At 41.1% G+C, this 16,266-nt stretch overlaps 2 protein-coding genes across 2 annotated transcripts in view; one reads left to right on the forward strand and one right to left on the reverse strand.

The window, feature by feature from the left end:
• Positions 1–1,227, reverse strand: part of itgbl1 (integrin, beta-like 1) — a 64,916-nt gene extending 63,689 nt beyond the window's left edge. The window contains exon 1 of the mRNA XM_080839913.1: positions 1,095–1,227. Within this exon, the coding sequence (XP_080696039.1) occupies positions 1,095–1,186 (92 nt within the window). The 5' untranslated portion in view covers positions 1,187–1,227. The remainder of the gene's footprint in view (positions 1–1,094) is intronic.
• A 5,584-nt stretch (positions 1,228–6,811) lies between these two features.
• Positions 6,812–16,266, forward strand: part of nalcn (sodium leak channel, non-selective) — a gene marked incomplete at both ends in the record, with an annotated part of 105,470 nt that continues 96,015 nt past the window's right edge. The window contains 6 exons of the mRNA XM_080838194.1: positions 6,812–6,853; positions 7,672–7,812; positions 9,792–9,974; positions 12,633–12,716; positions 12,838–12,977; positions 13,217–13,345. Coding sequence (XP_080694320.1) covers positions 6,812–6,853; positions 7,672–7,812; positions 9,792–9,974; positions 12,633–12,716; positions 12,838–12,977; positions 13,217–13,345 — 719 coding nt within the window. The remainder of the gene's footprint in view (positions 6,854–7,671; positions 7,813–9,791; positions 9,975–12,632; positions 12,717–12,837; positions 12,978–13,216; positions 13,346–16,266) is intronic.

A 16,266-nucleotide genomic window follows, 5' to 3' on the forward strand; every position in this document is an offset into this window, starting at 1 on the left:
GGCTTATGGGGCGGTAAAAAAACTGCTCCACAAAAAGGGGGAAATAAAGAATGTTCAAAAACAGATTGAACCAAACATTAGCATCAGATCATCAGTTCGGTATATTATTTTTAACATTTCCATTTAAAAGCATCCACCTTAAAAAAAAACACCATAAAAAAACCAGGTCTGACATATATATGGAAATGGCCATTGCTCAACACCGACCAATACTGAGTTCATCATTACATAACGACAAAAAACATAATGATTTGATTTACTAATGGTTTCAACATTTCGCCCTGATTCACCAGTAAATGGATACCCAGGCTCTGCAGGCTGAGAGGATACACGCTGTGGTGCACCTGCTCACACAGCCCCAAAAGAGTTAGGTCAATCCTTCTCTTCCCTCTCCCTGTTTACTGCGCGCACCCCTTTTTAACAGCTGTGGCAGCCTTGCAGCCCGGTAAACACTAGCCGAGCTAGACTCTGAAAAGTTTCCTCTAAGGACACCTCAATAACTGGGGTACAGAATCTCTAGACTTACTATGAAGGATAGTCACAAGAGAGTCTGAGTGGCTTTGTGTGTCGTCGAGACACCAGTGTAACCTGAGCCACATGAAAAAAAAAAAGACAGGTTTTAGTGTAGCAAGGCACACAGAAATGGGACAGTGGATTCCTGCCAAATTCAGAGCGTTAGGTTGTTCAAGTGAAATCTCTCCGTTAGCTGAAAGGAGTTGTTGCTTCGGTGTTGCTCATACAACTAGTGAGTCACTTGAATGTCTACTTTTTTTGTTAGGGGAAGTATTTGGAGGAGAAAATAGTTTCACTGCGGGATAATCACTATCAGAAAAAAATATAACAAGCCTTCCCTGTGACTAAGACTAAAATAAAAATCACTGACACCAAGTAAACATCATGCACACAGAAGCCTAGATGAGCAGAATTCTTGCAGCTCCAGTGTCCAAAAAGTTGAGCCTGTCAGCAGAAAAGAAAAAAAAACCTCAGCAGTGCTAACCAGAGTACAGCCGAGAGAGTGTGAGAGGGAGAGGGAGAAAGAGAGGGAGAAAGTTTCTAAACTGATGAGAAAAACAAAAAAAGCCCACGTAACTCACCTCAGCGATTGCAATAAACTTTCCTCAACAGCTGAGAGCAAAATCAGAAGCAAAGAAACTGAGAAAGAGTTCACCAAAGCCTCTGCATGCATGTTTAGATCCCAAAGAAACCTGGAGTGCAATGCCTTCAGGAATTTCTTCTTTTCCAGACAGAGGCAGAGGGGAAGCGGGCTGGCCCAAACCGGCTCAGTCTCTTCCGAGGCCAATAGAACTCTCCATACAAGTGCCTTTGATTAGTCTTGACTTCTGGTACCGTGCCGGGGCAGGAGCTGGTGAGAGCTCGGATGGCAACACAATGAACTCAACTACCAAAAGACTCAAGTAGAAACGGTTGTTACAATAGCACTTTTATAGGTTTTTTTTAAACAAAAGTTTAATTTTAGTTAACTATAGCTGTTGCAAATGTTGTTAATAAGGATGATTACGCCAATACATTGTTGTTAATTAAATTACTTTCAATTAATTTTCATAAACACCTTCACAGCTTGTAAGACATTATGCAGTAAGTGTTTCACACTTAACTTGCCTGAAGACCTGTGTGTGGGAAGTAGTGTAAATTAATTTAACTCCCAACTTCTTTTGGATTTTTCTGTTGACTTTTTGAAACAGTGGCTTGTATTTGCGCTGGGGGTTAGGGTAAGAGCCTAGTTTGGGTTACTTAGTGTAGTGGGTGTTGCGTTGAGATGACATTTTGATGAGGATATGGTAAGTTGACACTAGGTAGTTTAGAGTAAGTGCTCAGAATGTATAGGTAATTAGTACTGTTGAAAGAATGTTTTATACCTTAGCATAGAAGCAGACAAATATTCGAATGAATATTTTTGTTTGCATTCGGAGGTGCCAATGACACGGTAGATAGGTAGCAATGGTTACTGATGTTCAAGCACTTGCAAATTGGCCCTACTGTGTTGTCTGTGTTCAGGCAGCACAAGTTAATCACGTTTGCCATGGGTTTGTGACTGCTGCCCAAAATAGTGACTATCCCCATGTGAGTTTATCAATCAGGACAAAGTCATTTCTTATCCTTTTAAACCTAGAATAATGCACCAACTTAAACAAAAAGTATCACAGAGAATAGAGCTCACCCTTTCTTTGACGTATTTGTAATGTCTGACAACCATTAACGACGTATTTCTGTGTAGTTCGCGATAATTGAGGCCTGTGAATCCTCAGCTCTGCTAACCTGTATGCGCTTGTTGCTGGGGGACGCGCGTCGCCGCTGCCTGCGTACTGCTGCTGCTGGGATTGCAGCTCCGGCTCATACTATCGCCTCAGTGCGGATAACACACCGGGAAAAATACATCTCAAGCTTTGGGCTCAAAGACAAAGCCCTAAGGATACACGAATTCTCCGTAAGTTGTTTTCAGTCATTCTTTTGAACGCTGACATCCAAACACAGGGAAATTCGTGTCGTGACGTACCGAATGAGAGCCTTGGTGTGCTTGATTCGTCTGGGTGTCCTCCAGGAAGTACGCGATAGGTAGTTACCCAGGCCTTTTCATGTATTACCTGTTCGTTTCATTTTACGCATTGAATCGTGTTTTCGGCAACTGTAGAAAACGTATTTTCTGAGTAGACATGGTGTCTCCCTATTCGTGTTACCCTTTTATTTTTGGTGCACTGTAAAATGTTTTCATGGTGACGGTTATCTAATTAGAGCTAGCAGCAGCCTTGCTCTCATCTGTTTCCATAGTAACCTCTCTGAAGCAGATGTCGTAGGGGTTTCGAATATCCCTTAGCACGAAGTGTTTCCTACGTGTCGCATCCCCTTTCAACAACATTGTGCTATCCTGTGTCACCAATCTTAATTTAGACTGTATGTTTGTATTGCCAACATAATATTGAAACATGAAACGTTGATGTGCCTTGTAATTTGCTTAATGGACGTAGAAAGGACAGGTATTTTCGTATCAGTAGGCTGCGGTTTGAAACCTTTTTTCATCCCAGTGTTCCATCCATTTCCTGTTATCAATCACCTGTGCATTCATTCTCCATAATCTCCTTATGTTGACAGATGGAACGAATTAAATGCATCTCCATAAAATGTGCACCTCCACCAATACACGTAATATGCACAGAATATGCACAAACTGTGTACACAATCCTTATGCCTTTCTAATGAAAATGTCCACATTCCACTGTAGACTGTGTTCCAGAATAAGAATGTTTGGTTCATGTATTTTAGTTGTTTTAAGAGGGTTTTTTGTATGTATTGCAGAGTGTCACTTATTGTGCTGTTTTCTGGAGCTTCAACTGGGATAGTGTCATGATTTTTCAGTGACAAGTATTTCTCCTGTTTTTTTTCCTTTTCTTTTAAAGTTGTATTTATGTATTCAAAGTGAAACACAGTTCCATACAGCATATCCTATGTTGTGTCAAACAGTCAGTGAAATGCATTATTTTTTCTCATGGAACCATACCTATAAATATCTCACTGTCTTAGAAGTTGCAGACATACTGCATGAAAGTGTTTTAAGAAGGTATGAAGACTCAAAGGCACTTACAAGTTTCCTGCTGATTTTCTCACCAACTTCTTTTCAAAGTAGAGCATGTATAATTTGTCTTTAACAAAGACGGACACATATAGGCCATATAACATTGCTAAAGTCTTCTTGTACAGTATACAAAGCTAACCATCATTAAGTTATCAATGTTCTGTTGGTAAAAAATAACAGTGAAAGTGAGACAGTGATCATTGATTTCAGCTAAACTCATGTCCAGTCTATCGCTGAAGTTGTAACCTACATGCCTGCCATTCTTCTCAAACTCAGACCATCTATTGTGCATATGAACAAAATGAAAATAAGCTGGTCTAAGTCTAATGGATACCCACAGCCACCATTAATATTCCTGGTGATTGCATCCTGTCTGTGGGTAAATGTCCTTTCTCAGAAAGGGAAACTAATTGCAGTCCCTGGCAAGTGACTCCCACATTATAGCACTTACACCCTGTAATTTTGTTTTCACTCATCCTCAAATCCCTACCAACATATGCTGAGTGTAGCAATTACGCTGCAAATTGCTTTTGACTATACCACGCTTTTCAGTATCACTTTTTTCTTTCCTTTGTGCAAGTATAGGGGGGTTGAGATAAAAACTGTGAAAGCGTTGCCTCCAACTTTAATACAATATTTCAACCCTGACTTTGTATGAGGGCAGCATCAGTCATTGTCTCCTTCACTACGGCCATTATTAAGTTGAATGGTGTCAACACTGGCCCTGAATGCTAGTGGCATTGAGTTTTGATAATATATGATGGACCCATGAATGGATATTAATGTTTTGGAACATCAGACAATCTGGGTTTTGCTGCGTGGCTCTTTTGTATACCTGCCAACAGATGCCATTCTGTTTCAGTCTGTAATGGTATACATTGATTTAGTATTTTAAAAAGCTTTGTAGTACATATTGTGCATTTCCAGGTGAGTTTATCCTACAATACAGAGTTATTGTTGAGGGCTGTTAATGGATCTATCGGACAGTGTGTCTTTTTAGTGAAACGTGTTAGTTCCTGGTGAAGAAGGGTTTCAAGACTAGTCTATAGGTGTTATTAGGTGTCTCTGAGGTCTGTGCTTGATGTAATGTTCCAGTGAGGTCTGTCCTTGATGTAGTGTCTGTATGTCATAGGTCAGGTTTGAGTATTGTTCTTCTGAGATGGTACTTTGTTACTGTTGAAGTTGGCTTTGTGTTTAACCAGTATTATATGGTTGTAAGTTGCAGATGTGTGACGGCAGTATAACTGTATGAACCCGATGAGATACAACTATATTGTATTGTTTTCCAGCAAGGTTATGCTTCACGCCAAAGGGTACATAAAAGTTATGAATATCTGTTGCTTTGCGCTGCTGGTAAGATTTTATTATGCTAATATGGTATGGCTACAATTTCTTAGTGAGACATACTGTATGTTGATAGTGTTGATGTCGGTGTGTTACTGGTGAGGTATGGCCATGGTGTGGTTTACTGTGTTACTGGTGAGGTGTGGCCATGGTGTGGTTTACTGTGTTACTGGTGAGGTATGGCCATGGTGTGGTTTACTGTGTTACTGGTGAGGTATGTAGATGGTGTGGATGACTGTGTTACTGGTGAGGTATGGCCATGGTGTGGATGACTGTGTTACTGGTGAGGTATGGCCATGGTGTGGATGACTGTGTTACTGGTGAGGTATGGCCATGGTGTGGATGACTGTGTTACTGGTGAGGTATGGCCATGGTGTGGTTTACTGTGTTACTGGTGAGGTATGGCCATGGTGTGGAGGACTGTGTTACTGGTGAGGTATGGCCATGGTGTGGATGACTGTGTTACTGGTGAGGTATGGCCATGGTGTGGATGACTGTGTTACTGGTGAGGTATGGCCATGGTGTGGAGGACTGTGTTACTGGTGAGGTATGTAGATGGTGTGGATGACTGTGTTACTGGTGAGGTATGGCCATGGTGTGGATGACTGTGTTACTGGTGAGGTATGGCCATGGTGTGGAGGACTGTGTTACTGGTGAGGTATGTAGATGGTGTGGATGACTGTGTTACTGGTGAGGTATGGCCATGGTGTGGATGACTGTGTTACTGGTGAGGTGTGGCCATGGTGTGGTTTACTGTGTTACTGGTGAGGTATGGCCATGGTGTGGATGACTGTGTTACTGGTGAGGTATGGCCATGGTGTGGATGACTGTGTTACTGGTGAGGTATAAATTGAGGATGACTGGACTGAGGATGACTTCTGTCTCTACGCTGCTCTTTCTCTGGGCCTACTGCCACTTCTTATTTTTACCACCACTCCTTGTTTTTGAGTGCCACTCAAAGAGGTAGTTTTTGAAATATCCCCCTATAAAAATGGGACAACCTAGTCCTGCCCATAGAAATTCTGGGAATTTTCTTCCATCTATCTATCTGAAAGTGCTACATTTGGAGGGCCATTTGGTGGTATGGATGACCACTACCCCTCGATCCCTAAAAGAAAGCGAGAACGCTCAAGGGGTAGGGTTGGAGAATTGAGATTGGGGCATGAGGTTATAAATTATAACTGCTGGTACATACAGCAAGTCTCCTCACTTTCTGTGGCCTGTGTTGTCCTGCACCTCACCACACCTCACTGAGATACTTTGTATAAAAGTGTCTACCAAATGAATAAATAAAAATGTAATGTATTGGTAAAGTTGACTGGAGTTGATTGGATGCTGCTGCTATGGGTTTGTCCAAGGTGCAGGTGAGGCCTGCTGTGAGATATGGATGAGATCTGATTGGATGTTGCTGAGAGGCTAGACTGTGTTAGCTTTGACTGCAGTGCTGTAGGATGTGCGACTTTATGCCTGTTCCTGCAAGATTGCTAGTGAAGCTTAGATACTTTTCATGTCTCTGGTGAAGGATGAGTGTTTTTGGGAAAACCTTTCAGTGTGCTTTTAGTGAGGTTGTAACACTTCTTCTTTTGCAGGTTCCAGGAGGTGCTGACGTCTACTGAACTTCACTTTTCTTGTCTGGTTTCCACCCCTCTAACATTGGGGATGAACCCACCAATGAGGAGCCTGACCGTGAGTCACATGACCACCCCAGCATCATCTGTCTCTCAGTGTCTCACACCGTATATTCCTCATCAATTGTGGTTGGCATTTTCTGTCTGGGGAGGAAGGGGGATCATGTTGCATTGTTGACATTGGTACACCATATATGCCATATTGACTAACTGTTGTGTGTTATTTACAGGGTATGCCTGATCGCATGTTATGTGCAGTGCTGGAGCAATTTCAGCTTTACTTTTCCCGTTGGTATGTGTGCTTTGTCTTTGTTTGAGTCTGTCTTTATATGACTGTTGAACATGTGGACGGTTTCTTTTTTAATTTACACTACACGTTTATGTCACACCTGCTGTTGCTCGTAAATCTGTGTTGACATGGTGAAGATCAGGCGCGATCTTCGCAACAGGTAAGTCTCTCTGACGCTCAGTGTTGTGTCTGCTCCACATATGCTTGGTTGTCAATCACCAAGGCCATCCAACGGCATCACTGCTATCTCTCTCATACCGCCTGGCTTCCAATCAACAATTTGTTGTGTAGAACAAAAGCTCATGAATTATAAAGCCCTCTAGCTTTGTAGATTTCATAAAAAGCTGTATGTACTAACTAAAAACTCCATCTTGCTGTATTTTGGTGCTTTCAAACCTGGAAAACCAAATTAAAGCCACATTAGTTCTATACTGTCAAGAGATGTTCTTGACTAGCCACAAATGCATATAGAAAGTAAAATACTTTTCTAGTAAACATATATCTGTTGACTTGTGCTGTCTTTGTATGATAAAGTTGTATTATGTAAATTAATCTATTCATTTAACATGTACACTTGACATGTACTGCTGTTATTTGTAAGTCACAGCTAGTCATGAAAGTGATATATTGGAGGCTTTGTACTAAGCATATAACCCAGCAAGAACATTTTCACCTTGTCTGGTCTTATATGAAACCATATCTGCTTTTGAAGAGTAGACAGCGACAGTGTCACTGATTGCACAAAGATCTCTCCTGCATGCCTGATTTTCCTGCGTTTTGATGGAATGTCTGTGTCTGCCTTTTGTCCTGCCGTCCTCTAGATCCACTCTCTGTATAGCACGGCTAGTCCGAGCATGCTGAAGCGCAAGCAGAGCTCGAGGCCGGAGTCCCAGCCCATCACCGACTTTGGGCCCGATGAGACACTCACGGACAGCGCCGACATCGTCTGGATAAACAAAACAGTGAGTGTGTGCAGATCCAACTAAATGAAGACGCCATGAGCAAACGTGTCCATGGTACCTGAGTGGAGTGTTGTATTTGTGGCGCACAAGCAAGAGGTCTAAAAATAAAAATGTTTGCATGTTGACATTTGGACCTTTGTTTGCAGAGACTACGATCAACAACTACAATAGTTACGGTATATCTCTGTAAAGCTAATAGCAGGGACTAATAAGGACTTTTATTGTTTGTCACACATTGATGTTTTATATTACTACTGCTTATATACAGCTTTCTTTATAATGATAATGAAAAAAATGAATAACCAATGCCATTGGCAACAGGTTGAGTGCTTCTGATTCACATCTTTCCACAAGTAGTCCGTTCTCTTAATGTAACAGAATTCATAGTAAACCTAAGTCAGCAAGAAATAGGTTGCAACCCAACACCTGAAATTATTATAAATTATCTGGTGATAAATTTCTATTTGCGTGAAGAATGTGAATATTTCCTACTGGTGTGATTTTTTTGTGGTGATAGACATAAATTCATTTTAACCCTTCCAGCACTAAGGTGCCCTGTGGGGCACTTTGTGGTATTTTTATTAATAGAATTTGAAATCTCAGCAAGTTTTTGTCCTACAAACATAAAACTAACACCCACAGCAACATTGAACCCTTTACTTTTTAAATATATACAGTTTGAAACTAAAGTATAAATAATCACTTTGTAAGGATGATATAACTAATCCCTTGCACATTTCAGCCTCTGAGTGAGGTTTTGACCCTCCCATTAGCAAATGGCAACTATTCATATGATAAGGGCATGGTAATTCAGTGATCACCATTGGTTCCTGATGTGTCAAGAAAACCTGTAGGGGGTAGTGGGGCACAAAGACATTCCAGGGCTATTACGTCATGGCCATTGTCATTTGACCAAGGTGTCCCAGAATGTTCACACCTCTCTCATCAATATGCATAGTGGTCTAAGTGAAGAAAAGTGTCACTTTCTATAATACTCATAATTAGTATAGAATCCACACACACTTTCTGAATGCTAAACTCACCTATGTGGAGCAAACACCTATGTTTACAAGGTTCAGAGTAAAAAAGAAAATATTAACAATATGTTTTTGTACAAAGTCTGAGCACCTCTAAAACTAGATTTCATTTAAGTGTCTTTAGATTTCATTTTAATAAAAAAACTTGTTTTACTACATTCCTTTTACTTTCATTCATTTTTTGCTGAGGTGTTCTAGAATATAATCATAAATGCCACTTTGGCCTCATGGTTTTTAGTTGGGTGAAATATACAAAAATATCAGGCATGGCAGAATACTTAACAGACTCAAAAAAGGCCTTAGTGTTGGAAGTGTTAAATAGTAAGATTCTAACTAGTTCACAGTGAATAGCTGCTTACTTAGACATGTCAGTCTAATGGACCTTGAATTGCTGAATAGCTTCTTCTTGAATGCACATAATGGAGTTTCTAAAGTACCAAAGGAACTCAAAGATGTTCATAAGTTGAAATGGTGCTAGCATATGAGTATACACAAATATATTTGAGCCATTGGTAGACTTTTAAAGCAGCAATATGCGACACTTTGACACTTTTTGAGGTATGTTGTTATAGACAATTAGTTTTGATATCATCTTTAAATTCATTTTGATGGTATACGGCCATGTGAAGGACTGGCAAACACACCTGTCATTCACACTAGCCATCTAGGCTATGTACTGTGTAGTCAATGGTCATGGATAGACCACCCAACGGAAATGCAAGAAAAGCTTTCACAGCACGACATTTCTAACTTTGCCAGATGCCAGTTAGCATGTTCGAAAGCTTTTTCAATGCCAAATGTCCTGTTGTTAGAGTTTGTAAGATTTCAGCATGCCTTTTAGGTAATTAGCTTGCTAGATTTAGACCAAAACTCCTAACTGTTGCTTTAAGCCAGGTGAAGTGAATAGCTCCATGTGAACTCATCACGGCTGTTTTCCCCCAGTGGGTGCACTCCCTCCTTCGAGCGTGTGCCATCATCAGTGTTATCTCCGTGTGCATGAACACGCCCAAGACCTTCGAGCACTACCCCCCGCTCCAGTATGTCACCTTCACCCTGGACACCCTCCTCATGTTCCTCTACACGGCCGAGATGATCGCCAAGATGCACATCAGAGGCATCGTCAAGGTAAGGCCCCTCAATCAGGCACTGCCTTGGTGGAGGTGATGGTGGTTGGGGAGCCACAGGAATGAAAATGAGAAGGAAAGAAAGAGAAAAGAGAAGGAGAGAAAGAGAGAGAGAGGGAGGGGGGGTAGATTGAATCCAACAGAAGCAAATTAACAGGCAGCTGCCCAATGAAAGGTCCTTAATTACTGCTAAGGAAAGTGTGGACAGCTTAATTGGTGAATCAAGGATAACTAGCACACGGTGAGGCCTTGAACAGTGAATCACTGCTTCCGGGACACACTGGTAGATGAGTAATTTGAACAAGAACATTTCTCTCAGACCAGTGGGTCAATAGAAGGTTGGCATTAAGGTGTTTAAGGGAACAAAATCATCCTCTGCTGTTGGAAGCCTTCTGGTTATTCGCTTCATTTGAGGTAGAGATGTGTTTTTTGTGTGTGTGTGTTTGAAAACAACACGGAAAACAGATATCCACAGATATCATCAGTGGCTTGGTTTGAGAGATGGCATAGGAGCTACATGCTGGTGGTGATCCTAGGGCAATTTTAGGACCTTCGAAAGCTGATGCCAATTATTGACTTTGATCTGTGAAGCGATTGAAGTGGCGTTAATGAGTTCTGCATATTCAGATTAATTGGGATTCTGTCTTAACTGTAGTTTTGGAGATGAAAAAAACTTGCTTAAGATTCCTGTCATTTTAGCAGGTCAAGGTTAATACTTGAAAACCCCTTTGAACTTGTGTCTGATAAAATGAAACATATTTTGCACAGGTCTGCTGCATACAATTTAGGTACTGTAACATTTTAGGCACTTAACATTTCTTGCTTGGTGAGAATGCTGTGGATGCAGGAAAGTGTAATTTCATGTAGAGCCAACACAAAGAAGGAGGGTACATTATCACAGCAAGGAAAAGTATAGTAGAGTCTACCCTTCTCATAGTATAGTGGCCCTTTGTTGACAAAGTTTGACTGTGAAGAGATTAATCACATGACTGATTTAGTCATTTCAGTTCTCCATGCTTGAACACTTACGGTATCTGTTGTAGGGGGATTTCTCCATGAGTACATGTCAGTGATGTCACACCAGAAGATTATAGCCTTGGGCGCTTGGTATTTTTAGATAGTTTTCAGACAGCATGATGGAGATTTATTTTACACTTGAATGAGGTTTGTTGTTATTTTTTAACATTTGGTCAAAAATGTTTGTGGGAGAACATACACAATCTTCTAGATGTGAGCTTAAAAAAGTGCCATGCAGTTTGTGCGATTTACATACCTTCTAATCCTGTCATGATAGACTTAATGCAACCGTCATTCAGCAATGCCTTAATCAATTTGACCCCAATTACTGCTCAGCAATGGCAGATGCAGTGTCCCTGCCCTTCTGCTGCATCCCATCCCATCCAAATATGTGGCTTCGGCCCTTCTGGATCAACTACACTGCAGTTGCCAAAAGGCCAGCTCGTGGAGTGGAACACTTCAAGCACTCCATATTTTAAAGCTAAGGAAAAACCTCTCCAGTCTAAGTGTTTGGTACTTATGGAAAATGAAAAAAAACATCAGGCATTTTGTGCTTGCATGCAAAATATACATTCTGAATTGTGTAGGCAAAGTGGTTGACCTTTCTCTTCCTGTCTCTATAGCGAAAATGTGAGGTTGCTTTCCACTAACAGAAACAGGGTTTGTGCCAGCACTCGTTAACTGAGCTTGCATTGCATATGCCACTCCTGAGAGTTCTAAATAAGGACAAATACAAACGACCTCATTACTTCACGCGTGTCTTCATTGTTCAAACACTGGAGTCAGTTTACATTGGGGGATTTTGAGAAAAAAGACAGAGACTAATGGCTCACCTTCCTATGGAGGGTCATGTGTGTTGTGTTTTTTTTGTTTTTGGTATTGACCCAAGGAACAAGATAAAGGGGTTCCCTCTTTAAGAGGACACATCGGCTGTAATAACCTGGTCCCAGCATTCAGCTTATCTATGGTGTTCGGATGACTCTTGGACAAATGGTTTAATCACCTGTCTTATTTATGGTGGTTCAAAGGTGCCTCTAATACAGATTAAGGTCAGGTAGTTCAGCCATCTACGAGATCAAACTTTGCTTTACGGCCATCTACTTATGGTGGTCTATCCTGAAGCACAATTTCTGGAAGAGATATACGATAAACAAAAGACTCACTTCTCGAAAGGTCTTCAGTACACTAGAAGGTGTATATATCATTCTAGATTGCAAACTATTGTAATCATCCATTTGTATTAGACCTATAACTCCATGACTTTCAGTTCCCTTTGACTGTACTTACAGTACACGAGGTTCCAAACAATATTTACATTTTATGTATTTTGGTTTGTTTGACACTCAAGAATATGTTGAAGAGCAGTTCAAATCTTTGAGTTGATGAAGATCATTGTTGGTTTTTATTTTATTCAGTACTTGAAGTAGTTTTGTTCAAACATCACAACATAATAAGGCTTATGTTAAGTATTGTGTAATATGTTTTTTCACCCTTTTCATTACCAGGTCAATGTCAGATTAATGCAGGCATGTCTGGTTCTGAGTCATACATATCAGACATCACATCAGCCATGAGGACAGAACCCATGCATAGCAGCCCCACAATTTTTGAGCTCAGTTTAATCCTCTCTCTCTGTTTCCAGGGCGATAACTCCTACATGAAGGACCGCTGGTGCATGTTTGACTGGTTCATGGTGATCTTCATGTGGGTCTCCTTAGTGCTTCAGGTAATGCTGAAGGTCGCTGAAGTCAAATCCAAAGACAGTCTTTCTGTAGGACCTTGCCTATGGTATTGCCATATGTGTGAATTGAATGTCTGTTATTATAACTACTGATGTTTGATTTTAGGTGTTTGAAATCGCAGAGCTTGTGGACCAAATGTCACCGTGGCGGATGCTGAGAATACCGCGAGCCTTGATTATGATTAGGGCCTTCCGGATCTACTTTCGATTTGAGCTGCCTCGCAGCAGGATAAACAACATCCTCAAGTACGTTCCATGCTAAAGAAACGTTGCTTTAATGTTACATGACTGATTTATATGACATTAAGCAGACATTTGCATCTTGGAGTAAATCTAGGGTTTGAGGAAGGCCCTCATGTCCTTTTAGCATGTGATCTTGGTGTTGCTCTGCTCCGTGACTCGTGATGTGTTTTCTCACAGCCTTTTTCTTTTGCCAGCTCCCCCGCTTTAGAAAAGTTTCCATTTTCTCCTCTCTCTCTCCATAGGCGGTCTGGTGAGCAGATTTGGAGTGTGTCCATCTTTCTGCTGTTTTTCCTCCTGCTCTATGGAATTCTGGGAGTTCAAATGTTTGGCACGTTCAACCATCACTGCGTGACCAATGACACACAGGCAGGGTAAGAACTTTGTACTAATGACAATACAATCAAAATACGCTGCTTTAAATTTTCAATCATCTCAAAAGACTTGTGTCCAGCCTATATACGTAATACGTGATGCAGTATTTTTATTTAGTCCACACTGTCACTGAAATACATCGATTTAACTAAAATCTGTTGAATAGTTATTACCACCAGTGGTGACAGGCATGTCTGCTGGAACCAATCCACTCCCTGGCAACTGCCCACATGACTATTAATCCTACTGACAGCTGTAAAGCATATTATTATTGCCTATTAAAAGAAGGATATAAATGTTCATCTGTTGTGCTGCATATTTTAAGCATAAGTTAGTGGTCATGCATCTGTAACATCTGATATGATACAGTGCCGTGATTATCACAAAAACCATTACGCAGTGCTTAGGCAGTTATGTCACCCTGTCATGTTGATGTTGCACAGGGGGGTAAATTCACTCCAGACGGAAGAGTGAAAATCCCTCTGTTTTTCTGAGATTTATGACATGGAAAGAGGATGAGGAGGAGGGGCGGGGAGAGGAAAATGTACATATGTTGTATGAAGGAAGAAGAAAAACAATAGAGAAATGGAGTGGTGGTGTGTAGTAACGTCGTGGAAACAGATGTGCGAGGGCTGAGCTATGAGGGCATGAGTGGCTGTTTAATATTCACCAGTGGATGAGCGGCAGTGGCAGCTTTGTAGACCGCAAGGAAAACAAAGGAGCTGGAGCTGTCTGCATCTCGGCAGTGATGCCCAGCGCGGCACAACACAAATGGCCTCGCTCAACATCATAATGAACATTGCCCCAGATGACGACGGGGGTTTTGTGCTGGAGCCTGTTTGTCCTCCACTTCCTGGCCCTAATCTGTGTGTCTTTGCACCACTGACAAGTGCCGGCCCATGTCCCTTTGGAGACTAGAAACGTCATTCCACTTTAAGGGAGCTATTGTCTGCTTTCCGTGCATCTTAAGTGAATGACTAATTCGACCAAATGAAAGGATATCACTGGCTAAATCAGTTCCTTCACAGATTTTAATGGTTTCTTTTCTGACCTGTAATTTGTTTGGGGGATTGGTCAATAGTACATGAGTCAGATATATTCCTTCCTACTTTGGTACATTTGGTACATTATTACCTTCTCAACCTGAGAAGAACTTTGATGACAATTGTTATTTAACGCCCTCATCAGGGTTACAAACACATTGTCATTATATATATATTTACTCATAAATATGAATTAAAATCAAACTTCATAAGGAGATCTGTTGGAGCAGGAGGTTGTCTGGAGAATATACCAATGCTTCAGTCAAATGGGTTTTATGTTTTCAGCACATTTTGAGTATTGAGTGAAGTGGGGAGCTCTGCCTCTATAGTCTCCACAGTCTCTGTAGTCACTGTGCCCAGGTCCTTTCCTCAAGGCTTGAAGAGGCTTTGCTTATCTGTGTGTCTCTCCAGTCTTTTGAGTATCTCCCTCCAGTGGGTCAGCACCTCAGCCATTCAGGTGTGCATTTACCTTTTTATTAGATACATTTATCTTACCTATCAGATGTCCTTGGCTGAACCTCAAAGCCCAGTTTATGCAGAGCCTTCACTGAGGTTGAGAAGAATTGCCAGGAAGAGAAGAGAACTGTTGAATTTGCACGAAACCACATTTTACTCCCTCCTATGTCCTATGCCTTGCCAATCATGGCTTTGCCTCTTGTGGTAGAGGGCACACCTTAAGAGCTCTTTGGTAGTTTCATCATATTCACTCACAGAGACATTTCCAGTAAAGCAGCTCTTGACAAGTCGCATTGATAGAATGTGTATGCTCTGCTCTGCATACCCTGAGAAAGGAGAAGGTCAAACTCAAAGGGATTTTCTTTTAATGTCATCATGTCATCTTTTCCCGTTTAGGTTAACCTTATTTGCATTTTTGCATTTATATAAAAATGTAATTCATTTAAGGTATTGATGAACCTGGGTTTATAAAAATGGGGTTCATTTATTTGATAACGCTCAGTGTGAATATCTATTATCATATAATTAGAGGTATTTTGATTCACTGTCAAGGCTCTGATTAGTCTATCTGATACTGCAATACATTATCTGGTCTCATTTCAAAGTGCTTAATAAACAATTTGGTCGAATGTCTGGCTAACCAATTTGAACGCATTCATTTTCATTAGGGACATCAAGCGGCACTGAGAGAAACACCTGTGCCCCCGAGGGGTGTGTGTGTGTGTGTGTGTGTGTGTGTGTGTGTGTGTGTGTGTGTGTGTGTGTGTGTGTGTGTGTGTGTGTGTGTGTGTGTGTGTGTGGTGTGTGTGTGTGTGTGTGTGTGTGTGTGTGTGTGTGTGTGTATGTGTGTGTTGTGTGTGTGTGTGTGTGTGTGTGTGTGTGTGTGTGTGTGTGATTTTCTGTGTGTCTGTATGTGTGAGTGTCTGTGTGCGTGTATATGTGTGGTTTGTGTATGTCTCCCACTCTATCTCTCTCTATCTCTCTCTCTCACTCTCTCTCTCTCTCTCTCTCTCTCTCTCTCTCTCTCTCTATATATATATATATATATATATATATATATATAAATATGTATAAGATAGATAGATAGATAACTGTGTGTGGGTATGGTTGTTGTATGTGTGTGTGTGTTTCTGTGTAGGATCCTGCATGTGTAGTTCCTTTACATTGTTAGTGGCATTGATACTGTTTCTTTGTTATCTGTTGGTATTGATGGTCTTCCTGAAGTCTTAATTACCATAACCATAAGAAATGGCCATGAAATGTGCAAATGCACAGCACCAGTGTGGTCACAGTTGAGCCCACTGCTAGCTAGTCTCCCTGCAGGCTCCAGCTAAGATGTTGATAGCTTTGAGATTCGTCTCGGGGTCAAAACGGAACCATTTCTCTCAAAAAAGCAACGTTTATACATGGTGTGGATCAAA

Source organism: Sprattus sprattus (assembly GCF_963457725.1).
Source record: "Sprattus sprattus genome assembly, chromosome: 5".
Taxonomy (NCBI): Eukaryota; Metazoa; Chordata; class Actinopteri; order Clupeiformes; family Clupeidae; genus Sprattus; species Sprattus sprattus.